This window comes from Meriones unguiculatus, chromosome 9 (genome assembly GCF_030254825.1).
Source record: "Meriones unguiculatus strain TT.TT164.6M chromosome 9, Bangor_MerUng_6.1, whole genome shotgun sequence".
Classification (NCBI taxonomy): Eukaryota; Metazoa; Chordata; class Mammalia; order Rodentia; family Muridae; genus Meriones; species Meriones unguiculatus.
In genome coordinates this window covers 10,340,876-10,368,089 of record NC_083357.1, presented here as the reverse complement: position 1 = coordinate 10,368,089, position 27,214 = coordinate 10,340,876, and the positions used below count along the sequence as shown (strand labels likewise).

Here is a 27,214-nt window from a genome sequence, read left to right as displayed (position 1 = left end):
GCCCTGGATAATAAGTGCATAATGATATACTAATGGCTATAAACTGGCTGCCTAACATTTAGTCATTATTTGTATTTCTCAGGATTTTAAACATCATCTCACAAGCAAACTGAGCATTTCTTCCCGAGAAGTGATCTCTAAAAAGCAGGAAATGAAAGGGAAGAGAGACAACAGTACTTTCCCAAGTCATCACGCCTGACCCACACGATGGCTCCCTAAAGGAACGTCTTGTCCCAGAGAACAAGCCTCTGCCTTGGCTGTGTAGCTAGTCTCAACCACTGGGGTCGCTTTAGAGTGGTCTCTTACTTTATTCCTGCGGGTGCACCAGAAACACCCCTGAGGCCGGTCCAGGTGGGAATGCCAGATGCTGCCCCCCGGCATTGCTGACGAGAGAGCCTCAGCGCTTTCAAGGCATCCTGCGCCACGCGGCTGGCTTCCGCCTCCACCAGCACATGATCCGGACTGGTCCCATCTATGATGGCGTCATGCTTCATGACACTGTGCACTCCCGCTAGCCAGAGTGAGGAAAGAACGACAGTGACAATGCAGTCTACACACTGCAATACTAGTGTCACAGGAGAAAAAAATCCACAACACTCATAGCTGCTGTTTTCTGGGTGGCAGTTTTGACTCAAGGACTTCACAAATGCTTTCTGTTCATACCTGCCACTATGCCACAAGGGACAGTTATGAATTATCCTCGTTTAAAAATACCTGAAGCAAAATGCTTTAATCGTATTTTAACATTAATCTCTTCCTATCCATACTGTGAGAAAATGAAAATGTTAATAAACTCTTCGGAGGGAAAACATAAAGCAGAAATACAAAATTTAAACAAACCAACACGCACAAGACTGCTACTTATCAGAACCACCAGAATACACTTACTAGAATAATCAGTGGAAAGTGCATTTCCCTGAGCCCTGAGCGTCTGCACCCGTGAAAATGAAATAGCCACACAAGCTGGTGCATGCCTACAGTCCCAGCACTTGAGCAGCGACAGCAGAAGGATCAGAACTGTAGGGCCAGCATGGGATACACAGTTATACTCTAACAACAAACAGTAAGATTAAAATTAATAGAGTAAGGATAAAAATGAAATAAACTTATAGCTAGACATAAATACAAGGAAATGATTATGTCCCCAAAATCCCACTAAAATATAATTAAAACAAAAAGCACTGGAAGAAAATTATAGAACAAAATAATGAAGCAGAGAATAAATCAACCATGAATCACTGTAATAAATGAGAACCCTGGATTGCTAGAAAAGAGTAGCAAAATTGACAACTCAAGGTGAAGAAATCTTAAAAAATCATTGTAGGACTATTTTGTATACCTGTGTGCCAACATGAAAACCATACAAAATAAGTATTTTTCTAGGAAAACAGACAAGTACTGTATATAGAAAAAACAAAGTTACTGACAATAAAGAAAATGATAAACCAGTACGTATCATTATGAACATTAGTGAGAAAATACTAGGAACAACATTAAAAACAGAAACCAACAGCAAAAAAGGATCACAGATGACTCAGGGAAGAGTCCTGGGAACTCAAGGCTGGACAATGTTAAGAAATCAATTACCTAGTAAGCTTCATGATGCTCTTTTACCACCACAGGTGTTTTCTACAGTGTCTCTTCATCAGCCGTACCTGTGAAGCCTTTCCCCAAACTGGGAATTTCCTTCATAAAACATTTGCCTTACCCCAGATTCAAAATTTTTCTTCTTTTCTTTTCTTCATTTTCCTCCCTCTCTCCTTTCCTTCCTAACTTCCCTTTATTTCTTTTTTGGGCTAGAACTGGGACCCAGGACTTCATGTATACGAGACAAATTCTGCCACTGATCAATACAATTCCACTGCCTCTCTCTTTTGAAGTTTTTACTCTAGAGACTCAATGATGAAAACAAAGCAGTAAAACCATCCAGGAAAGAATAAAATAGAATAAAATAAAACTCCTACACCCTTCCAAATAAGTAGCAGTTAATGAATGCAATGGTGGGGAAACTCCATATACAATAACAATGAACATAAAACAATTCAAATAAGAACAACAACAAAAAAAATAAGGATGGATGCATTAATTCAGTCTCACTAAGAAAACATATGCAAGTTAAACTAAACTGAGGTGGCAAAGAGAGTCAGGACAGAAAGAACAGCAAATACGACAAATAACCCCTTCCCCCTGCTTGAGACATGACGTGTAAGACCTGTTGGGTGGGGTCTCCCTCCTCTTCCTAGAGATCCCTGAGACTCTCAAACAGAATTGTTACCTTTGTTTCAAGCAAAGACATCTTAACCTTCCTGTCTAGCAACTGTAATCCTGATAGCTGCCCTCAGGAGCCACATGGGTGGTTTCATTCAGGTTTCTTAAGAGCTCTCTGAAGATAGTAAATTCAAACCCTGTCCAAATCCTACATAGAACTATTATTTAAGATGAGACATCTGACTTCAACTACTTGAAGCCCACATCCGTGCATCCCAGGGCTTTGCTTTCTTCTGAGCAAATCCCTCTCTCATAACCCACCTGCTTAAACCTAGATTAATATATCTTTATTAAATCCCCACTCTTTCCTTTATACTGACTGGTACTCAAACTGTTGTGCACTGAAGCCACCAATCTCAGGGTACCCTGTGCCGAGAGCCCTAAAGATTAAGGGAATCTCTCAGGCTGCTGTGGCTGCAAGACTGGAGCTGTACTTGACGCCTCCGCTCCTCAGACACAGACTTTGTCTGTCTGCCCAGCTACCTATCTCTTTCTGACAGTTCTATGCAGCTCTGGATGGCCCGGAACTCACAGAGTCTAGTAGTCTTTGCCTACCAAGGGCTGCTATTAGTAACAGATGCCACAGCACCTGGCTTCTCATATTTATGCTAGCAAAAAAAGAAAAGAAGGAGAAAAAAAAAAAAGATGAAACGCACAGTCCTAGCATGACTAAGACAGACCACTGAGGACAAATGCTAATATAACTATCTTTTTCGGGGTGTGGCAAGGTAGCATTAGTTCAAAAACTAAAAACGTCCTGTGTCTATCTTCTGATATAGTGACCTAATTTCTAAGAATTTTTAAGAAGCTATATGTCTAATAGCAGGACAATACATTGACACAAGATCATTCATCACAACAACTTGACTGAAAAAAGCTTAGCAGTCTAAGTGCTCAACATGAAGAGACTATGGTGTGTCCATGTAACAGCTACAGGGAGGGAGAAGGATCTCTATGAACTAATATGGAGGGGCTATCAGGATACACAGTGGCTTTTGAGAGAAGTGGCACACACAGGGTTAGAAAAGATGAGGTCATGTACGGGCCTACTCTGACAAAAAGAAACACAGGAAGGAGAAGCCAGAAGTTCGTGGATAAACAAAGGAGGGATGGGATAGCTGGTAAGTCTTGACTTTTGTAAATGCATCATGTTACAGATTCAAAAATAAAATACAACAACATGAAGAAGCACAAGGAAAACACTGAAACAGTCAAAAATAAATTAATTAACTCTACTATGAAAGTGAGAAAAAAAACTAAAAAACTTTTGATTGAAAACTTCAGATTGGAGACAAAAAGCTATATAAATAAATATTAAACTTTTGTTAGTATGGTGTTTTGTTGTGGTTGTACAGGTTATACATTCTAATTCCATGCATAGTATGAATACAAATAGGTCGAAAGTCATGCTGAGAATGATAGTCGAGAATTCTCTTACTCCGCAAGAAGGGAGTCTAATGCATGGGAAGGGCTCTACGATGTTGATCCAAGTTAAGACTGAGCAGCATTAGCTTTCTCTATTTTGCTTCATGGGGTTTATTCAAGTTCATGATGTGCCATGAGGCACACCTACTTAAAATGTCCAATATGACAAGTTCTGACATGGACACGCCATGGAGCTACCAGTCAAGGCAATGATATCATGACTTGCAAAGCCCTCTTTGTGGCCCATGGGCACAAGATGGTGTGATTCTGTCCCTCGCTCTACTGCGTGCGGTGACTTATTACCATCTTTCTTTTCAAGCTTCACTACCTTTGTTTCTTCTAGACCCTTCCCCACCTACGCCACTTCACATACCACTGTTTCTCATTGCCACCTGCTTTGGCCAGTTCATCATTATTGCTTTGGTATGTTTTCTTTCATTTCCTGGCTTGAGTATTATTAAGTTTCTTGACTGTGTGGATATATAGCTTTCATCTAAGTTGGAATATTCTTTACCAGTTATTTCTTCAGACTGCTATATTCTCCTCCTCTTTCTTTTTAATCAGGGTCTCAGTTAGCATTATAATAGGCTGTTGATATCCCAGTCTTTTTGCTTCTGCGAATTTACTGTGTTCTTCCTTGCATAGCTTTTCCTGCTCTGTGTTACATTTTCATATAAGTTCACTTTGAATGTGTGTGCGCCTCTTTTTAAATATAGTCATAATTATTTAATCTCTGTGCTAATTCCACCACCTGTGTGTCAGTTCCTGTTTATTCCCTCGTTGTGAATCACATTTTCCAGCTTTTTTCAATGCCCAATAATATTTATATTTGATGCAAAGCATCATAAATTTTATCTCGTCTTGTGTTCACTCTCCATACAGGCCTGTAGGGGTTGAGGTGACGCTAACTGAGGCAATCCTATACCTTCTTCTGCAATACACCAGGCGGCCTGGCAGGCACAGGCAGCGGCCCCTGCTATGGGTGTGCATAGGAATGTCTCCTTTAATCCTTTTGAGTGGTCCTTTCTGCAGCTTCAAAAGGTTTCCTTGTTGTGCTGCTCAGCATCCAGCCAGGCTCCACAGGAGCCCCTCTGCAGCTGAGCAGTAATCCTTCTCCATAGGGCTCTCACCTAGCACACTCTCTTGCATAAACTCCAGCACCTAGGTCTCCCTGGATGCTGTCTGTCCAGGGCTCCATCTGGACTCACGGTTTTCAAGGCAGCAAGCAGCAGGCTGAATTCATCTGTCTCCCATCTTAGAGCTCACCGCCCTTTGGTGCCCTCTTGGCACGAGTGCTTCATATACTGTCATGTTTCATCTGTTGCACCTTAGGAGGGTAAATGTTGTTCCATCCTTACCAGAATTGCAGTTCTTATGCAGAGATGCAGAGAGATAAAAGAATGTGTGCAGATTTGTTTGTGCACATAACATGCATGCATGTATAGTTGTAGGCATGTTTACATATGTATATGAATGATAAAGTACATGCTGAAAAATGCTAATAGTGATAAAGGCTACCGCAAAGTTCACGTGCTTTTCACGCTAATTTCTTTGAAAGACTTTTCTGAAGTAACACATAAACCTGCCTTCTCGGAGTACCCTGACTCAGGGATCTTTGGTATCTACGGTCATTACACTGTAAACATAATGCAGCAAATGGCAAGGATGACACTCGGGAGCTACCACAGCCGGGCAGGGCATGCTGACTTCCAAGTTCCCCAGCACTAATGCTTTCTCTTTCACCTTGGCCATGAGCTTCTCTTTCTGCCTGCCCCTACCCAGTCCTGCCTCTCTCCCATGATCTGTTTCTCTAACTACTATAGTTAGAAAAGCATATAAATACAGCATGTAAGGAAACTGCCTATTAACATTCAAGCAGTTCATGTCTATTTGTGGTATCTGACCTACTCTAAATGGTCATATGTTAAGTATTATTGTTTCCTAAAGTTTCAAATTATTTCTGGTCTTCAGAAAGGGAAATACAATCTTCAAAACGTCAGCTCCATAGGGAAAGATCACCATGTTGGTAATGGCTCTCACATTCGCCATTCCTAGCACCTAGGTGAGATATTTATCAAAATCATTACCTGATTTTTTGAAAAGCTTTTCCAAAACATAATCGTCACTGCTCCGTTCCTTGGCCTCGCTCTCCTGCTCAGTGCTTTGCTGGTGGTACCTCCTCTTCTTCACCAGGTGCGGGACTCGAGTCCCCTCAAACTTGGCATCTCTGCAGTGCTTGGAGGTCCTGGCCTTTTGCTGGGGACGTGAAGTCTCTCCCTCTGCTACCTCATGCTTCCTTTTTGATTTGTGCTTAAAGAAACGCCCTTCCGCCTGCTGACTCACGCAGACGGGCTCTGTCTGAGCCTGGCGGCACCCCCCTTTGCAAGGAGAGCCCTGCTCCCCACCAGTGCTCGCCTCACCAGATGGCCCAGAAGTGTGCTCGACGGCGGCTGGAGAGTCCGAACACTTCCCATCTGCACTCGTCAGCGAGCGTTCCTCCAGCCTGGACCCTGCATCCGTCTCTTCTCCCAGCACAGCACTGCTGGTTCTGTTAGCACTCATATGATGGTCGCCTTTCAAAGGGCCACTTTCTCCAGAAGGTTCACTTCCTGCAGCCCCCAGTGCCTTACATTTTTCTTCAGTCAGGGTGACGCCATTTGCAGATGTGTCAGAAAAAGGGAATTTCTTGAGATCTGTTCCTACGGATGGTGGAGTCTTTTTTTTTAAATGGCATTTGGGTGTCTGAATATTGGAGCCAGTTCCTGCAACAGGGAAAACATGGCCAATGCTACACTGCAGAAGTCTTATGCAACTGTTTAAATTAAATGACTTAATGTAATACCTGCAAAAATAGCACTTGTTTCAGTGCTCTGGGATGGCTCAGGACTACTCAGAGTGAACAGCTCATAAAGGTCATTGGATTTGAAAAAGCGCCTCTGTTTTGGGTCTTTTAGCACTCTGTTGGTCAAAAATTGCTTGAAGATTTGTCTAAAAAAATAAAATTATACTGGCATGAAACAATGTTTAGCTGTACCTTAAAATTCCAGTTATAAAACATGAGAGATGGGGCTGGAGAGATGGCTCAGTGATTAAGAGCAGTGGCTGCTCTTCCAGAAGACATGGGTTTAATTCCCAGCAGCCACAGGGCAGCTCACAACTGCCTGGAAGTAGTCCTAGGAAATGTTATGCCCTCCTCTGGCCTCCACAGGCACTGCAACTGCCTGCACATGGCTCGCAGGCACATGCACACAGAACACCCACACATACAAATAACGATTAATTTTGTTTCAATGTGAGAAAGATATACTAACAGCAGCTCCTAAGTAAAAAGTTTCCAGACTTTCAGGCCTGGAAAATCACAACTCAAGACATACCTAATGCTATTATCAGGTGGTCTCACAAGTTTTATGAATTTTAAAATTAGAAATGATACCTTATTATTTATGCCCAATGAGTTTTGTTTGACCTCTAAAACCTATCACATGTCAAACCCCACCCTTTTACATTTATGTGACCCAACCTCTACAGGCCATAAGTAGCCAGTCAGCCTCCCTGCCTCATGGGCCAAAGCCTGCTCTACCCTGCGCAGTGACCTCTTGTGGTGGCTTTGCATTGCCCCCACTTGCTGGTCCACTCTCTGTGTTTAAGGTCATTTCTCACACGGTGTTACCACAAAGCAACCCCTTCCTCTCCTATCCACTCATGCTTCAGGCTAAAGCTTTCTTCTTACAAGACTCACCTCATCTCCAGCCCTACAAAACTCCCTAAGAACACAAAATGTTTCTGGAACAGTCTGCAGGCGACGGGATACGGGATAAGAATGGGTCTCAGGGGCAGAGGAAAAGCTGGCAATGTCTGGACTCTCCCTGTAGACATCACTGCCTCAAGCTGCCTAGTTACGAGAGAGTCAGAGGAGGGGTGCATGCTGTTACCCTCTCCAAAGGCCACTGAGTGAACTAGCTTCACGTCTGTCTCTTCTCAGTTTTTCTGCAGCAGCTTATAGTTAGAATGTTTCCCTCACAAAACAACATCAAATTTACATATAAGGAGTCCCTGGTTTAGATTAAGGTACAGTAATTATCAGGTTTTGATATTTTAAAAAACAGTAAAGTTGTCTGTGGTGGCATATGCCTTTAATCCCAGCACCAGGAGGCAAAGGCAGGTGGATCTCTGAGTCTGAGGCCAGCCAGGTGTACAAGCTGTAGGCCAGTCAAGGGCTACACAGTGAGATCCTGTTCGAAAGCAAACAAACAAATAAAAACAAAAAAATAATGGATCAAAATATGTTTTAACAGCAAAGGAAAAGATGGAAACAAAATAGTCAGTGATATCCCTTAAGTTATACCAATTATTCTTCTAAGATGAAAATATCTTTTTTTTTTTAAGATTTATTTATTTACTATGGATACAGATCTCATTCTAGATGGTTGTGAGCCACATGTGGTTGCTGTGAATTGAACTCATGACCTCTGGAAGAACAGCTGCCGATGCTCTTAACCTCTGAGCCATCTCTCCAGCCCCGAAAGGATCTTTTAAACCAACACTTGGAAACAATAAAAACCCTTCTTCCTGAAAATTCTAGGTTAGGAAATTGAGGCTTGGCAGTCGTCTGTACTGACCGGTGGTAGATCTTTTCCTCAATGGTGCCAGCTGTCAGAAGCCTGTAGACAGTGACCTGCTTCTTCTGACCTATCCTCCATGCTCGTTCCCGGGCCTGTGGCAGAGAGAGATTTTAACCAGGGCCAAGTAAGAGAAAGCAGTAACTAGTCACTGCCTTCTATCCCAGTCAGAATTCCATCAAACGTACACTTGAGGCCTGTGCAGGCAGAGGAGCAGTCATGTGACTGAAAACGTTTCTGACTCTTGGTGAGCACTTTTCACACATGGCTTGCAATGGACACTATGAATAAACAGCTGAGGACTCTCCAGTCTGTATGACTGACTGTGTTCTTTCGTGTGAGAGAATGGGATGCGACCAAATGCACACAGTACTTGAAGGCAGGTATAACATTAAGGCTACTGATGCCAACTGCCATTAAGAAGCCACTTTCTGCAGACACCTTCCCTGGGTGGAAAGGACAGACCTGTGTGTCGGTGCTTGGATTCCAGTCAGGGTCGTAGATGATGACTCTGTTGGCCCCAGTCAGGTTCACGCCTATGCCGCCCACCCGTGTGGTCAGGAGAAAGACAAAGATGGATGTGTCCTACATGAAGAAGCGCAACAGAGAGGGCACAGCTGAGAGCTGCTGCAGCTCCGCATTCCTCAACACACGTTCTACCGTGGGCTCTGCTGGTCACCAACACATTCTCACGTCAGAGCGCCTGCTTTATTATTAATGACACGAACAACTTTTAATAATCGTGCAAAGTGCAGACACATGCACAGACACTCCCACTGGCCATGCTTCACCAGCTTCTTAGCTTCTCCTCAAACATCAGCATTTCATTTCTAAATCTTACATGCCTGCTTCCCAAGCCCTAACGTGCACAGTCAAAGGCAAAATGCCACCATGGATACTGGCGCATACCTTTGATTCTAATGCCTGGGAGGCAGAGGTAGGTGAATCTCTGTGAGTTTGAGGCCTACCTAGTCCACATAGCAAGTTCCACACCAGCCAGGTTACACAGTGAGATCCTGTCTCAAAGAAAAACAAACAAAACAAAACACCCCAAAGCCTAACTCCTCCCCTCCACCTGCCAGCAGACACAAAGACCTTTCACAGGGCTGTGAGAGCACATGTGTACTCTTTTTTTTCTTTATTAACTGCAGCCCTCTGGCCTTCGCTGTCACCTCCCTTGTTACCTCATTGTATCTTGTAATGAGCGGCTGTCTGGACGCGATGGTAGTGGTCCCATCCATTTTGAGGTAGGAATACTTGCGGGCTCTCAGGAACACTTCCAGGATGTGCAGCATCTGTTGGGGGGTGAGGAAACAGTCTGCAAAGCAAGTAGGTTCCCAGCAAGTGTGTTTCCACACATGTGATACTACAAAACAATTTCTGCTAATTCCTTATCCCTGTCTCACTAGGATGCCAGGGTCCTGCTATAAGGTTTGTTTAAGGAGCCAAAGGCCCACACAGTCCTGTGCACGGCTGCCCCCTCACTCAGCAACACGGCAGACCTCTCTTGAGGTGGTAGCCTACCTTTTGTACTGTGGTCACAAGTGCTGAGAGCTGCCTTGTTTGCTGGACGCAGCTAGAGCACTCACCTGCCTTGACTGGGAAAACAGCAGCACCCGCTGACCCTGCTTATGCCATATTTTCAGCAAAGACTCAACAACAATCATCTTCCCTGAGCGTTTCCAGTAACCAAACTGATCTTCTTCTAGAGCATCTTCTGGAAGACCACTGAGATTCTTGGGACCGCCAGAAAAGAGATCTGGGTGGTTGCAGATCTTCCTCAGAGCTACAAGTCCAGAGAAAATCTGTGATTAAAACAACAACACATATGAGTTCAGCTTACCCTATGTAAACAAAGGAAGGGAGGGACATGTCACAGGAATCACAGTCATTTTTACCAGCTTGTTGATTTCTTGTCTATGTCAACAACACGAGCAACAGTCTGGATCTTGAATGTCCCACCACAGGTCATACATGTATTGAAGGCTTGGTTCCCAGTGTGGCAGTGTCTAGATAAGGAGCTTTTGGGAAATGATTGGCCCATGAAGGCTCTGACCTCACTAACAGGTTGACCCATTGGTAGGTTTGTAATCTGATCACCTAGTAAGAGGTGGGACCCAGCTGAAGGAAGGGCCTACTGAGGTACGCCTTGAAGACATTTCTTGCCCTCAGCAACCTTTCTCAGAGCCCTACTTTACAGCTACCATGAGGTGAGCAGCTTTACCCTCACACATTACCCTGAAATGACATTCGGGCCCACCAAGGGCCGGAAAAAACAGACAAGTGACCACAGGCTAAAAACCAGGAGCCCCCAAACTTTTGTTCCTTTAAGTCGATTTTCTCAAGTATTTTGTCATAATGGTAAAAAAAACTGACTAATACAAGCTGGAAAAAAATAAACTTTATTCATTTCATTCCCCTGAACATGTCCACAGAGGTCACAGTCAATAGCTGATAATTTAATTTCCCTCACTAGAGAAAAGGATATTTAGTTCACAGCACTATAAATCTGGTAAAAACAAAAAACAAAAACAAAAAGACAAAACAACAAAAACATCAAAAAACCCAAAACCTAACTTACCTTAAAAACACAGGCCAGAAAAGGCCTGCCAATCCCTGACTGACTAAACGTGTCCCAATCCTATATATATATAAGTACCCTTAAACCCCTGTGGTTTAGTGTGTGAAGCAGAGGCTGAAGTCCCAATTACTGCTACTACACCGGAAAGCATAAATGTATGGAGAATACACGAATGGAAGAGATGTGCAGGTGGACCACGCAATAGAAAAGCATTAGAGGCTGGGGTTGTTCCCCTGCAGGTCCCAGGCCCCAACCCCTGTCTCAGGGCACTTACACAAGATTAAGAACGATTCAGGCAGAGGCAGGCAGATCTCTGAGTTCAAGGCAGCTACTCTACAGACCAAGTTCCAGGATGGCCAGGGCTACACAGAAAAGCCTTGCCTCAAAAAATAATAACAAAAACAAAACAAAACGAAACAAAATTCAGGTTTTCTAAAGCATTCAGACTGGTTTGAAAGTCTAATTAAAAAAAAAAAAAGGAAACATAAATGAAGCCAATCTTGAGAGAGTATGGTATATTTAACTGAACAACAGCTGTACTAACAAGAGAGGACCTGAGCAGGCCAGAAACATGGTCAAAACTCTCCAGCGTCATCTGCAAGTCATTTCCCTCCTCTCGCCTTTCCTTACACAGTGCAGCATTAACTACTGCTAGCTACATGTAACTGCAGAGCACGAGTGTGGGGAGTCTGAACTGAGATGAAAAAGTCATTTCATACCCAAGTCTAAAGATGTAATATGAAAAGAAAGGAAAATATATCTTTTTTTTTTTTTTTCCTTTTCTGAGACAGGTCCTATCATGCAGTCCAGCTGACCCGGACCTCTCTATGCAGACTCGGATAGCCTCAAACTCACAGAGAATGCCTATCTCTCTGCCTCTCAATTGTTTTCAAAACTTCATTACATATTAAAATATTTTGAGGCTGCAAATGAAACAAAAGACATAATCTTCATTTTACTTGTTTTTCGTTTAAACCTGGTACTAGAAAGCGTAAGCCTTGCCTTTCCTATCTACTAGATAAAGCAACTTAGACCACGCAACCTGGAGGCTGATCACTGATGGGCCAGTCATTTGGAAGAATGTTTTGGAACCACTCATTTGGAAGAATAAGAAAGAAAGTGCTTGGGCTTGAGAGACAGCCCAGCAGTTAAGAACTCTTGTTGCTCTTACGGAGGACTCAGCTCAGTTCCCAGCACAAATGGTGGTCCATACCCTTTTGTAACTCCAGTCCCAAGAGATCTGATGCCCTCTTCTGGTCTCCACAGGTACCAGGCATTCATGTAGTATTTGCCTACTGTATGTAGGTAAAACACTCGTATGCATAAAATAAATAAATCTTTAAAACATGAGAGCTGGAGAGGTGGCTTGGCAGATAAGTACACTGTTTTTCCAAAGTTCACAGCTTCAGTCTATATCACCCAATGGCAGCTCACACCCTTCTATCTCAAGTTCCAGGTGATCTGACACCCTCTTCTGTCTCCACATTTACCAAGCACAAATAAGTACAGATATATAGGTAGACAAAAAGCCCACACACTTAAAGCTTTAAAACAAAATGAACAAAAGAAAAAAAAGTGCTGAGAAGTCATTAGTAGGACAAAATGACTAAATCTGAAAGAACAGGCACCTTAGCGCAAGATAACAGGTGGCCACTGCAAAGCCCAGCAACAAGCACAGAATGTGAGTTCATCTCCGTCCTCCTCAGAGCCTGGGAGCAGGCCAGAGCAGACTCCTGAACACACTCAGATGTACCTACAACGGGGCAGAGTGAAGGCCATGGTTGCACGGCTCAGCATGCATTAAAGGGCATGCAAGTATGCTCCTGAGATGGAGAAGGCACAATACCCAAATCTAGTAGACTGCTAAGGCTTGTTTTGAAAGCAATGCACAGAAACAGCTCTGCCTGGATAAAGAGCAAGAGGGGCTTGTCTACTTGGCCCTAGAAAAGTTACATTTCAAGTCAGTGAAATCATGCACAGGGTATACGAGAATCTGCAGCGTTAGCCTATTATACTCACTCAGTGAACAGCCATACTCATGCTGAGTGCTAACTATAGAGAATTATGTGAAAACATGTCCTCTTTAGTACGGCCACATAACCCAGTGGTCTGGGCTTTCCTCTACATTCTGCATGGGATTCCAGGTCCTGTAAGCCACATATTGCTGGCCCCATTCCTCAGTGTTCTTTTTCCACTAGCCACAGTGCTGGACTCAAGTGCACCAGGCCTACAGTCCAGTGGAGATGAGCAGCTTGTCCTCTTCTGTAATGAGCTCTCTCACGTCTGGATGGGCTGCATATTCAGTTAGAGTTCTCAGAAAACGTCTTACACAAAGGTCACAGAAAACATCTGACCCACTGGCAGCATGTTCCCACTTCTGGCACTCGTGCCTCAACTGGTCCATGATGATCCTTACCCACTGTGTGGCCCCAGCATCACAGTCTCATGCCAAGTGCTTGGGGACACTGCCCAGCAGGAAGGTATTCTAGACAGCCAAACCCTCATATTTGTGATTTACATAAATGGGATTTTCTGAGGAGACACTGTCTAGTAATTTCTAAGTTCTGGACAATATTAGGAAGTGCTTTCACAGAACAGAAGAATAAATTCCTTTCACACACCGGGGACAGTAAGAGTTAGAACCTGAGAAATCTGATCTAGAATTTTGTCTGGTTTCTAAGATGGCAGCGGTCTGCCAACGTTTCCTGGGCATGAGACTCCCTGAGAGGCTGATAAAACTTACACGTCTTCATAACCATGTCCTGACAATATAATCTTGGTCATAATTTCTGAGAAAACCCTGCAGTGTACTGGACACACCCCCTGCCCGGTACAAGCCCTGGGTGGGATTTACGGCCACAGCGCCATCCTGGGTCCAGTTCCCAGCACACCTACTCCATCTGCGGCTGTGATTCAGCAGCCACTCCACAGATGGGAGGTGAGTGAACCAAGGTGGCGTGACACAGGAAGCCTGGCATTCTCAACACCAGTCTGCTTTCCTGTCCACTCTCCCGGATAACAGCTTATTTCCCTACAGTCGGTTTTTGATCTGACCTGATACTCTCCATTGAGAATCCCATACACTTCTTTGGAGTCAATGAAATTCTGGTAGATCTTGTACTGTTCATCCGTTAGACGGCAAAATAAGACCTGTAGGGAAAAGGAAGGAAATAGCTTTAGAAATACATTAAGTTATCAATAAGATGCCCTTTTAAAAAAAGAAAGTGCAACATACACAATTTTAACAACAACATATCTCTGTTAAACAGAGTTCTCCCGTTTCCAGATCCACCCACCCCCTGACGCCAGCCCATCACCCGGCCGTCCCTCCAGTCTGCCTTCCTTCTCAGAGGCAGTTTCAGGACCCAGGTACAGAGTCAGGCTTCATTTTCGCTCAGTAAGTGATGCGAGACTCTCTCCAGCCTCTCGCCTACGCTCTGTTCTACCTCCCCCGAAATTCCCCCATACTCAGGGCTCACAAGTTTACCAGGCAATAAAGCAGCTCCTGCCATCACATTGCCCACTTCCTGCCTCTCAGTCCCTTCTCTCTAAGTCTACAAGCTCCACCTCAAGGTTTGACTTTCTTCGCTGCTTTTATAGTCAGTGCCCAGCAGGACCCCAATCCTGCAACAACCTACCACTGTCTACCCCAAGAGGCACTGCCTAGCACCACTCAAAGCCCCAAAAAGCTGTGCTAACGCCCTGGGGCTTCCTGAGCCACTCACCTGCCAGCCATCTTTGTTTCAACTTCTAGTCACCAACATTCAGACAAATAAACCACAAAAGCTGAACTCGAAGCTTCAGGGATGTGTATCCATAGGGGTTTGGTTTCCATCCCTAAAATAGCCCTACTTCTGCATCTCCTTCATGTAGGTGAACAAGACCAGTCCAGTGCAGGACCTGAAACAAGCCTTCAACCTCTGCACTGGCTCTCAGCACCCACCCGTCTTCCTTAGGACAGTCGCCTGCCCATTAGACTCTCTACAAGAAAAAGGGGAACCTCCCAGGGACATGCAGGACAGCCCTCACTGGCCAGCTGCTTCCCAAGCCAGCAAACTGGTGCAAGTCACCGATGACACTGAAAATGCCCCAAAGCATCAGAACTGACTACAGACCTGCCAAGCGCACCAGGCTCTTCCCAGTTCAGCTACTTGTCCCTCGCTCTGCCAGCTCCAGCCCCACCTCCTCCTAGCCCCCTTCAGCCTGTCTGCCTGGGCTCTTCTTCTGTCCTTTCCTCTGATGCTACTTCATCTGTTTACTTCTTCTTGGTCTCCACATTTCCTTTGGACAAACCAATCTCTGCTCAGAACTGTAACCTTACCAGCTCACTATCTTAGCTACAGCCAGCCGAACCTTCTCACGTCTCTCAACCTCTTAAGCAAGTGGATGTTACCCAGTACTTCAACATATCCTAAAGTAAACTACTTGTCCTCTGGAAGCCACTATCACAGCAGATCCGTCTTAGTGTCTAAGGGCTTTGTGGGGACACAAAGGTAAAATGAGATGCAGGGTTAGAAAAGAGGCAGGGATAAAGGTGGCCCTGGTGACAGATCCTCCAACATACAAAATCTACAATGTGTTTTACTTGAAGGCCCTGAGAATAAGATGCAATTATCGATTAAGATTACAAAATACAACCGGGAGTGGTGGACAAACCTGTAATCTCAGCACTCAGGGAGGCAGAGGCAAACAGATCTCTGTGAGTTTGAGGACAACCTGTTCCACAAAGTGAGTCCAGGACACCCAAGGCTACACAAAGAAATCCTGTCTTAGAATAAATAAATAAATAAATAAATAAATAAATAAATAAACAAACAGATAAATAAACAGATAAATAAATAAATAAATAAGATTACAGAATACCAGGGTGGATTCAGTATCATCTTTTTAATACCAACTCAGATGATATCAACCCCTTTCATAGCACATTCTCATGAATATATTCACAAAGAGTAAAACCGGCCTTTCTTATGACCAGTAGAACCAAGATCTGGCCTCTAGATGGCCATGTGACTATACCCCCTTAGCTATAATTTTTTCCTTACTCCCAGCTTCAGCTACCCTGGCACCCCTGCTGCCCACAAGTACCAACACACTGCCCCAACCATAACCTGTAATGTTCTTCCTCTAAATCCCTAACAACTCATTCTTTGACCTCCCTTAGCCTTCAGCACAATTAGTGGATCAAAGGTCTCCTCTGACCATCCATTAGAGAAAGCCCACTCCTTCAGAATGTCTTACTCTTCGATGTAGTGCCTGGAATGACCCCATTACCTTACTTATTTGTGCACCTATGAGGTCTATGTCCCAGGACTGCTTGTCACTGCTGTGTCCCAGAGCTTATACAGTGTGTGGAGGGAATAAACTGTGGACCTAAGGAACATGGAGATATTTTAGAGTAGTTGTAGGGTCAGGCCAATGTGTTGACAGAAGCAAACCGAAGCCTGTGGACTAGAGGAAAATCCAGCCATGGGATTCTGATGCCACAAATGGGTACAGACATCAGCAGACCAGCCTGCCCACAGTCCCAGGACCAACAGTAGGCCTAGTCAGTTACACAGACACACTCATGCTTGAGAAATGCTTGATCACCTCCCAGATTCACAGACCTGTTCATTTTTATCTGGCAAAGACAGGCTCATCTTGACATCTGATTTCATTCTCCGAAGTAGGTATGGGTTAATGGTGTCTCTTAAGACGCATGCACACTTATAGGCTGTTTTGACCTTTGATAAAAGAAAAAAAAAAGAGAGAGATTAGCTGAAGGAATACATTTGTTCTTCTCAATTGATTTCATTTCTTAAAAAATTAAAGAATGATCAAATGGCATATAAATTCAACTTAGAAAAAGTCAAGTTCTGTATACTCCAGAGGATGGCACCTTTCAAAATATTATCATTAGAGAAGAAAAAAATTACCCCATTAACCAAAATATAGGTGAAAAAAACTGTTACATCATGGTTTATCTCCTCACTTGTACTTATTTAATTATCACTGTTTGTTAAGCCTGAAAGTAGAGACTGACCTGATTACTGACCATCCTCAAGGGGAAAAACTAGCCTCCAACAATCCCTAGTTATGATCTTGCATTCTCCAGGAGCTACAAAGGACCTGGGCTTTTCGAGGGTGGAGATCAAAGCTAAGCGTGGGGAGAGCTGCAGCCGTGAGAGCCACCAGCTAATACTGGGAGATTAGGCTCCAGGGAATAAGTCCAAGAGGAGTCCTATGATCCCAGAAATGAAAGGTCACTCTGGCCTAAAACGGAGCATATGGCTCGTAATGGACATGGCCACATGAGAGGGCATTAGCTGTACACAGAAAAACAAAGACCGCAGCCCGGGACGCCATACCCTCCGCATTTCACTTCTGGGCAAGCAAAGGCTTCAATTAATTATTGATAGTTTAAAAAATTCTAAATAGGTTTAACAATTCAGTAAATTATTATTTTATAAAACAACAAAAATCGAAAAATTTAAATGTAAGAAACTTAGTTTTAAAAGAAGCTCGAGCATAACAAACACAGAAAAGTTCAAGTTAAACACTTTACTGTTAAAAAGAAAATATTTCTTAACACCCTGAGTACTCCTTACTCACATCTGCGTCATCTACGTTCACCTGTCTGCATGACGGTGCTGTGTGAGTGTGTGCAAACAATTACCAAACACGGGCAGTACCTGGAATACAGAAGGCTAAGCTGGTAAGAACTTCTAGTCACTCTGAAAGTTTATCACTGGGACAATAGCAGAAGTTACCGGTAAGGATTTATAGATGATTTATAATGCTGAGATGTTAAACTTCATAGTTTACCAACCCAGCCCACTGAGAAAGCAAGGTCTGGTGTCCTAGGTAAATGCTTCTCATCTCCCTGCTTTGGGACACTGGGGAACTACACCAGGGCTCGCCTGGTGTCATCAGCTCCAGCTCCCACTGTCTTCTGCATGGCCTTTCTGAGGAGATGGAAGAGGAATCTGGTATTTAATGCCCACCTGGTCTCCAGGTCTGTCTCTATTAGTACAAATACAGGGGGCGGGAGGCAGTTATGCCCTTCCTCTTACTTGTAAGCCTGATGAGACATAAGACACCTGCTGAGACTGACAGGAGAGAGAGGTGGCACAGTCCAGCCTCCCCTCTGCAGAACGGGCAGACCTTACTCGGGTTCCCTAGACCTCAACGAGGTTCCAGCAACTGTCTGCCAAGGTTCTTTTTAGTTCTGAAGCCCCGCCAGCCTCTTATGGGCTGGGGTGGCCTGCCCTCAGCTCCCCAGCCTTTGGGCCTGCCCTCAGCTCCCTGGGCTAAATGTGCCATCGGTAGTTACAGGCCTCACAGCCTTGTTCTACATGACCCTTCACCACATTTCCCTCGCTGTGCCCCACTGGGTTTCTAGGGAGGCTTCTGGTCTCCCATATGAGCCGCAGTCTGACACAGCAATTACCTGTGGGCAGACTATCCTCACATGATTCAACAGCGTGAGAAAAGTGTGGCCTTATGCAAAAAGAGCAAAGAAAAGCAATGCCCCTCTAACAAGACCTTGCCATCAGAACTAAGAAAGATACACTTGGCAGTTTCCTCTTCCCACTTTTGCTTTCTATAAAGGCAAATGCCTCACAGATACTACATTGGAAATTACAGAACGAAAACAGCTCAAAGGTTTTAAGTTGTGTGTTGTTTCTGTAATATAATAAAATCTTGTACAGCTCTCCTCTGCTCCATCCAAGACACAAAGCATTCCTCTGCCCAGTGTATCCCACTGTGTATGATACCCATCCATTAGTCACCAGCAGTGTGTTCAGTTATCAGACTGCCTGTCCTATACCACAGGGCTTGTCCAGAGCTGCAGGCATCCGCCAGATGTCTCAGAGCAAACCTCCTACACACAAGGAGGAGCCATGCACACACGTTCCTGAGACGAGGCTTTCAAGAAGCACACCACATGTCCTTGTTCTCAAGACAGCTTTCCACAGATGACCTGTTCATTCCCTAAGAAAAATACTACATGCAGAGTTTAGAAATCTGGCCCAGTGCACTTTGCCAAGCAGTCCTCAGTAACAGGGCAAAGTGGCAGACTCTACAACCTAAGAAAACATCATGTTCATTTGTGGCTCCTGCCAAAACATGCAGTTTGAATGCAATGTGAAAGCCGTGTGAGACAAGCTTTAGCTTTGGCTTGAAATGATTCTAAAATGGAAAGTTAAAATAACAACATAATCAAAGGACAAAGCAAGATCCAGAGAAGGGAGCAGTTAAACGCTTATTAATAACTTTTTACTCACAAAACATAAAGCAAGTAAAATTGGTTTTTGACAAGCCTCTGGTTTTAAAGGTATGAAATTGTCTTTCTAATTAAGTTTTCCAAAACATAAGGTCATCTTTGGAGGAGGACTTTAGTCTTGGCCCAGCCAGGACCCAGCACGTGCACACGCACCTGTACAGGAATGCAGATGCTCTACTTCACGCCAAGGCTGGAAACCTGCTCCCATAGGTCACAGACTGCCCCCAGGAGAGCTCTACCCTCTGAACTTCATAATAACCCAAAACCACTTGTGGCCCAGGCCTGAAGCGTCAGTTGGGTTCAGCAAGCCCAACCCTGTTTTCTTTATTCTATCAGCATCTACATCTTCCTTATCCTGCCTAAAATGCCACCTGCATCTCCTATCCCCTACTGTGTTATTCTCAGACCACCGCTTAGTCTGATCTGGCTCCTCACTTCCCCCTCAAAAGTCCCAGGTCCTCTAATTCCAGCCTCCTCATAACCACCTGCAGTGCAGACAACCCCAAGAAACGCCACCTTTCATCTGCTGCCTCTTGGTGTCCCAAGGCCCTACTTCCAGCTTTTCCACACTAAAGAGTCAAACCAGCACCATGTCTAGCACAGTCCAGCAGCTCTTCTGCTGCTCCAGCAATAGAACACAGCTGTGCTCACTCACAGCCCTGACCCTGAATGCCTGCACTCTGTGTCCTATGTTCCCAGGGCCGGGTTAAAGAAGTGGATCATTATGTCTTCCCTAGCTTCCAGTCCACCCCTTCTCTCTGTAAAAGGCACACTACCCTGGTTGGCATCAAAGCGTACACTGTCCAGAACTGCTCAATCTTCTTCATGAGTTCTTACTGATCTTATGATCACTTCCAAAATTATGTTTAAACTTATTATCTGAGCGACACTTCCCAGGAAAAAGCAACACTGAAACCATTTCCTTTCTCTTGCAAAAAGAGAAGTTTATTCTAGTGTTTTCCTTACATGATTTTTAAAAACCTTATATGCAAAAATATGTTCTATTGAGTAGGGGCAATGTCTGACTTTATCAAACACCAATTTATAAGCCTGGCCATTTTCTTACATTGTCAATGACTTGGCTACAAAGTATCATGTTTGGGGAAAGGCCAAAGGAGCCACTGCCTAGCACATTACCTGTACTGGGGAAGCGTTGGAATATCCTCCCATAGTGATGGGGACAGAGAACTGCTCCATAAACACAGGCAACGTGCCTAGCTTTCCTGGGAAGATGAAGTCGAAGAGTGACCACAGCTCTCGGAGGTTATTCTGCATCGGTGATCCAGACAAGATGATCCGATGAGGTGTGCGGAACTATTTGGGGAAATGAGACATCCTTTTATGATATTTACTTTCAAAGATGAATGCCATCCAACCCCCAAACATTCCAATGTGATAGTTAATTAACACATTTAATCATTGTTTTTGTTTGTCCGTTATTTTGGTCCTCTCCAAAATGTGGATATTTTGTCGAATTTTCTAACTGCATATGGATGAAAACACTGGGAAGAATTCTGTCTTACTTTTCAGGTTAAACAGCACCTATTAAAGTTGGATGAAGTTACATTCTAACAGCTGACTCTTTCAAAAGACCTGAACAATGAAAATCACAAAGGACAGGCATAAAGAATTTTCTACATTAAGACAAAATTCAGTAAATGTATTCATAAAGCAAATTGCCTATTTTAAAATTAAATGTCACTACCCATCTGAAATCCCTCTCTCTGTAAGCAGCCATACCTGTTTGCAAGCAAGGGTGATAGCAGCATTTGGATTTCGGATTTTGTGTCCCTCATCTAAGATCACATAGTGCCAGTCATGTCTGCTAATGTCGTCTTGCATCAGCCGAATGTAGGAATAAGACGTTATCAAGACTCCATGACAATGAACAATATCTCGAATCAGCCTCTCCTATAACCACAATAACACCATAAGGGCAGGTTTATGTAAGAAGCAAAAGAAAACCAAGCAGGACCTAAAACCACCATCTAAAGATTAGATATGGATTATCATGAGAGCACCTAAAGCATACTGTAAAAATATACAAACACACATACAAAGAGAATGTCTGGGCATGAGAACATAAAAGTTTTCCTCGTGAGGAAATAGTCCACATCAAGCATCTTTGATGAGACCAGCAACTATCAGAAATAAATTATTTTTCTTAAGAGAAATATTTAATTCTTAGCGGGAAAGGCCAAACCCAGAATCTTACTTGATCCAGGCTTCAGTCAGGCCAGGTTCAAGAAAGAAGCCACCTGGAAGCTGGCCAGGCACACTGCTAAGTGCAGGAGAGGTAGTCCCACAGAGCCTCTGGGCAGAGGGGCTAGGCTAGTGCTCCCTCTACAGGGCACGCTGACACCAACTCCTGGGGCAAGGACAGATGAGTCCCAGGAACTCCCCTTCTACAAATGGAAACTATGGCTCGAATCAGGTCCTGAGGTTGGTGAGGGGCAGAGTCAAGACTCAAAGGCAAAAGGATAGCCCAGTCCAAAGCTACAGTCATCCAGTATGAGGTCGCACTGCTGCTCAGTGTCACAGGAGAAAGCTTCAGAGTGAAAACATACAGAGCATTTTTAAATCCTGTCAGACATGTACAGTATGGAATACTTCTAAATAATGGAGTAGTACTTTTCTAAGTAGTACTGAAATTCCTGTTTAATTAACAAAACCTGGAGGAAAACCAGGGTAACAAATAAAAAAGTGGACCCAAACCTCCACTTTCTCCAAGCGTACGAGTGTGTGCATGTGTGTGTGTGTTTACATGGATGTGGAGGCCAAAAGACAGCTTCCGGTGTTGTTCCTCAGGTCCTGTCCACCTTTTCTTTAAAGACAAGGGCTTGGGCTGGTGAGGCAGCTCAATGAGCAAAGGTACTAGCCAACAAGTCTGGTGACCAGAGTGTGACCCTGTAACTCCTGCATGGAAGGAGAGCTGATGGCTGGCAAGTTATTCTCTGACCTCCACATACCTATCATACAGGAGCACACAGGAGGAAGAGAGACAAAAACACAGCCTTGAGCTTAAAGGACACCTAAACCAGACTGACATGAACACCAACCTGGGATCTAGTGATGATATACCAAAAATTTGCCGTATAAATATCAGATGTTTTTTTTTTATTTTATATTTATTGTATATCTTAACAGGGAATGACATGTTTTTTTAAAAAAAGACCATGAACCTTTATCTGTATAAAACACTATCACGAACATGGGCAAAGCCCCCAAAGCAGGGCAGCTCCTGGCACAGGGTCAAAGGCCTTTCCACAGACAAGAAATAAGCCAAGCAAACAAGAGAGAGAGAGAGCCAGAGCCAGAGAGCCAGAGACAGAGAGAAACTGAGGACACAGGACCTGAGTATGCTGTTAGGGCTCCTTCTCAGTTAGCAGTATGGCTCAGACAGAGAGTACTCAATCCTGTACACCCACAAGCTCAGATATACAGGCAACTCAACGGGCAAGGGGGGTAAAACAACAGAACAAGAGACAACACCAGTGATTCTTAAAGAAAATGCCTGTTGGAACAGACAGAGCAAGGCTGCATGTGCTGGCACTCACCCATATCCCAACACTGAGAATGCGGAGAATTTACACAGGAAGTTGCAGGCCAGCCAGGGCTACAGAATCAGATCTTGTCTCAAAGAAAGCCAAAATAATAATGGACTCTTTGAAAAGGCAAACCAAAAAATTCAGTGGGTAGCTTGAAAAAAATGTCAGAAATAGAGAGAATGCAACACCACTAACACTGATTATCAGAGACGCTCAACATTTCAACAGAAATGAGTTTAAAAAATTAATTATTCAAGCCAGGCAATAGTGGCGCACAGTTTTAATGTCAGCACTCAGGAGGCAGAGGAAGATGGATTTGTGAGTTTGAGGCCAGCCTGGTCTACACAGAAAGTTTTAGGACAGCCAGAGCTACACAGAGAAACCCTGTCTCAAATAACAACAAATTAACTATTCAAAAGAGAACGGCACAAGAAGAACCAGGCTAACTAGGGACCAGAAGGAATAGAAAAGGGTATTATGTTTTTCCTACTACAAGTGACCTCCCAAGGGGTACCCCGAGAGCCCCAGGAACAGTTCTTCAAACTGTCCAAACTGGTGGGATACAGCTGGTCCAACTCAGCCCTCTAAACAAAGAGAAGTGCATGTACATCCCTAGCTACAGTCATCATTTTACAGATAACAGATAAACCTAGCAATGTGCCACCCTCACGGGGTTCCTCACAGGAATACAAAAGTAGCTCAGTATGAAAAGACCCAATAGCACTCACACATTGTTTGTAATTCAAAAATCTTCTAAGTGATATTTTATTAATATCATTTTAAGAAACTGGGAGTTAAAAATTTATTTTAGGCCAGGCATAGTAGTACAGCTCTAACCTTAACATTTAGGAGGCTGAGGCAGGAGGCGTGTAAGTTCAAGTCCAGCCTGTATCATATAACAAAGCCCTACCTCAAAAGAGGAGGCAGGCGGCGGCCCAGGATGTAAAGGGGCTTGCTCCTAAGCCAGACAACCTGAGCTCAGTCCCAAAATCTACAAAGTAGACAGAGAAAACAACTCCCACGTGTTGTTCTTACTTCCACATGGCACACTCAAGCTTGCTGTCGTGCACACACACACACACACACACACACACACTCATACACGCACACATGCACGCAAATAAACAAATGAAAAAAATTAATGTGGGATGGGCAAGCAGCTCAGTTGGCAGGTGTTTGCATAACACACACAGAGCCCTGAGTTCAATTCCCAGACCTGAATAAACTTGGCCTGGCTGGTGCACACTTGTAATCTCAGCACTTGGGGAATGGAGGCAGGAGGCCCAGGAGTCTCCAGGCTGTCCTCAGCTACACAGTGAGATCATGCCTTAGAACCAGGTGTACAGATAGTACATATGCATGTGTGTACATATCTGTGTGTGTGTGCGTGTGTGTGTGTGTTTGATAAAGTGTAAAGGAGTTCCAAGACGGCTCAAGAAAAACTAAAGTGGGAAATGTGTGTTCATGTGCCACAACACACAAGACATTCAAGGAGCTAATAAAATTGCTTTACAGATTATAAACCAAAGACACAGTAAAGGCTCAACAAGTGTGAACTGTGTTATTACAGCGACTACTCTTCTGCCACGTCCCATTTGAAAAGTTCACTGTCTAATGCATAATTCTATAACAGTAATTGTTGTGGTGCGCAGCCTTGCAGACATGGGCAGAGAACTAAGACTCACCTCAATCAATGTTGACTGAGTGCCACCCCTTCAGCTACTAGTGGTACGTGCAGAAAAGAACCGCCCGAGGAAGACTCCACTCCCCATGAACCCCGTAACTGAGCTGCTAGAGCTAATTCCCACAGTTCCTCCACACCCACATCTTCTACCAAGATTCTAGGCAGGCAGCACCCCAGCTCTATCCCTGTTTCCCTCCAGGAGATCAGGGGCGCCCCAAAGCCGTGACTGTAGGCAGAGCATGAAGTGACAGCAATGGAATCCTCCATGACTGAGTGCTGTCCAGGTGTCAGCCATGTGCACACCGGGAGACAGAGAAAGGAGAACAGTTATAGTTGCCTGGGGCTTGAAATAAGAGCAAAAGTTAAACCACCACTCACATTTATGAAATATTCACAACTGTGTGTGGCTAAGCCCTGCAGATCCACTTGCTCACGAACTGTTGCACAGGCTCACCACAGCCACTCCATTTACCCCTAAGGGGCCCAACCCCAAAAGGAGTTCTTGAAGTTAGCTTTACTGTAGTTAAGCTAACGAGACACTGACCTGCGAAACATATGCCACTGTAGCAATGCCAACACAATTCTTTACAGACCTTGAAAGAAAAATTCTCACCTTCATATGGAACAACAAGAAACCCAGAATTGCTCAAACAATTCTCTACAGTAAAAGATCTTCAGGAGGTATCTCCATCCCTGATCTCAAGCTGTACTATAGAGCAACAATATTAAAACCTGCATGGTACTGGCATAGAAACAGACTGGTGGATCAATGGAATCGAATAGAAGACCCTGACATAAATCCAGACACTTATGGACATGTGATTTTTGACAAAGATGCCAAATCCATTAAATGGAAAAAAGACAGCACCTTCAACAAATGGTGCTGGTCTAACTGGAAGTCTACATGTAGAAAAATGAAAATAGATCCATACTTATCACCCTGCAGAAAACTAAAGTCCAAGTGGATCAAAGACCTCACAGACAGCTTCTTGAGAGTGCTTATTTGGAACATTCTACAATGTTAACTATAGAACCACAGAATTCCCATTTCTAGTGTTCAAAAAAACATATAATGATTATAAAGAATTAAAAAAGATGCTTCAGAGAAAGAACAAGAACTTGTACAAAATGTTCACAATGAAAATATAATTTCTACTGGGTAAAAACAATGCATCTATGACAATTGATGTTCACCTGATTCAATCTCAGAATCCTGTAACTGCCTGGCCTGGAGTTTCAATAATGGTGAATTGTTGAATATTATGGACGTCTCAATCCAAACACTTAAGACAAATCATCTCGGGCGGTTTCAAATTAAAAGCTTGTAAAATATGTAACCTCTCCTAGTTTTTGCAATTAATAGGGTACATGTGCAATTAGCCTGACTTACTGAATGCAGTGCCGTTGTCATTAAAAGATGTCTGAGGAAGTGCTGCTGTTATTATGGAGGCTCAGGAGACCGATCCCTCCTAGAGGGCCAACAGTGGACTGGTAGGAAACAACAGCCATAAATCACACTGTCAGGCAGCGGGGAGGACCAGTGAAGCTCAGGCACATGAAGGCCATTCACACTGAACACGGCTCGGCAGCTTCCCAGGCAGGATTTACTGCACCTGGAATTAATTAAAATTTCCTTCAAGCTAAATCTTTAATAAACAAGGATTTGTGCTGACAATGAGGAAAAGGGGCTCCAGCAGCGTAATTTTACAGTATACCTCACAGAACACACCGAGCAGCTATGGTGTCTTGCATCAGGGGCACACAGCAACTCAGAGCTAATAGGAAATAACACACTTTGCTTTGTAATTGTGCTTGGGATGCGTCTGGAATGTTCAGGACACTGGGAGGAGCATATGACCATCCTTTTCATTCCCACTTGTTGTTTTTATTTTTCCTCTCCCTTTGCATTTAATTTTTGTTATACTTATTAATTAGTGTGTGTGTGTGTGTGTGTGTGTGTGTGTCTGTACAGCTGAATGTGACAATGTGACAGTAAAGAGACAACTCTCCGGAGTTGATTCTCTCTTGCCACTTTCTGAGATCCAGAAAGCAAACCCTTGTGAAAGCACTTCTACCCGAGCTGTATCACCAGCCCTCCCCTTTCTACTTTCAAAGAAGTCAAGTGTCTGGCTCCTGTTCCACAAAGCAGGCCTTTTCAAAAAATACAAGATAGCATTCATCAGATGGTCAAGTACTGTTGTGATTTGCTTTCCAACTATCCCCTGACCTTACAATTTCCAAAGAAACTGTAATGCTTTAAATCATTCTTTCCATTTAGGACATGAGAAAAAGATCTAGACATTGGTCATGAACATTTTTTGGTAAGAAAGGTATGAGCTGTTCTATCTAGAATGTGTAATCAATAGTCTTTGGGGCCATCCTTCTCAGCTACTAAAATCAAAGCCTGTGATACGCTATGTTGCTATCAAGAAAATAAGCGGAAACTGTTACCTCTCAGGGAGTACATGCTGTTCTTCACGCGCACACACTAACTCAATAGAGCTTCACAAAATCATCAAAACTCCCAATGATGAGCTACACATCACCAAACCAGGCTCAGGGAAGCCAGTAGCCACCAGTTTCAAAACTCCACAACAGGAGGCATGCATGCAGCTGAAACCCTGCTATGGTAAACAAACCTTGTCCTCCAGAGGCTTCAGGAGGTGGGGGATTTTTTTTTTCATTTCTAGGATTCTAGCGGTATAAGTTGATCAAAATGAGAGAAAACTGTTTGCATTATCTGAAATGTCCACAAAATCACTAGATCCTACGTATCAGGAAAAGCTGGGAGACAGTGACAGTTATTTCAGAATACAAGTA

At 43.8% G+C, this 27,214-nt stretch overlaps 1 protein-coding gene across 3 annotated transcripts in view; it reads right to left on the bottom strand.

The window, feature by feature from the left end:
- Nucleotides 1-27,214, bottom strand: part of Ercc6 (ERCC excision repair 6, chromatin remodeling factor) — a 77,135-nt gene that overhangs the window by 5,209 nt on the left and 44,712 nt on the right. For all 3 annotated transcript variants that reach the window (XM_021655035.2, XM_060390881.1, XM_021655036.2), the window contains 11 exons: nucleotides 20,903-21,073; nucleotides 20,300-20,476; nucleotides 16,503-16,619; nucleotides 13,948-14,043; nucleotides 9,902-10,117; nucleotides 9,497-9,607; nucleotides 8,778-8,897; nucleotides 8,313-8,407; nucleotides 6,536-6,681; nucleotides 5,781-6,455; nucleotides 307-511 (listed from right to left, as the gene is read on the bottom strand). In XM_021655035.2, the coding sequence (XP_021510710.1) occupies nucleotides 307-511; nucleotides 5,781-6,455; nucleotides 6,536-6,681; nucleotides 8,313-8,407; nucleotides 8,778-8,897; nucleotides 9,497-9,607; nucleotides 9,902-10,117; nucleotides 13,948-14,043; nucleotides 16,503-16,619; nucleotides 20,300-20,476; nucleotides 20,903-21,073 (2,129 nt within the window). The remainder of the gene's footprint in view (nucleotides 1-306; nucleotides 512-5,780; nucleotides 6,456-6,535; nucleotides 6,682-8,312; nucleotides 8,408-8,777; nucleotides 8,898-9,496; nucleotides 9,608-9,901; nucleotides 10,118-13,947; nucleotides 14,044-16,502; nucleotides 16,620-20,299; nucleotides 20,477-20,902; nucleotides 21,074-27,214) is intronic.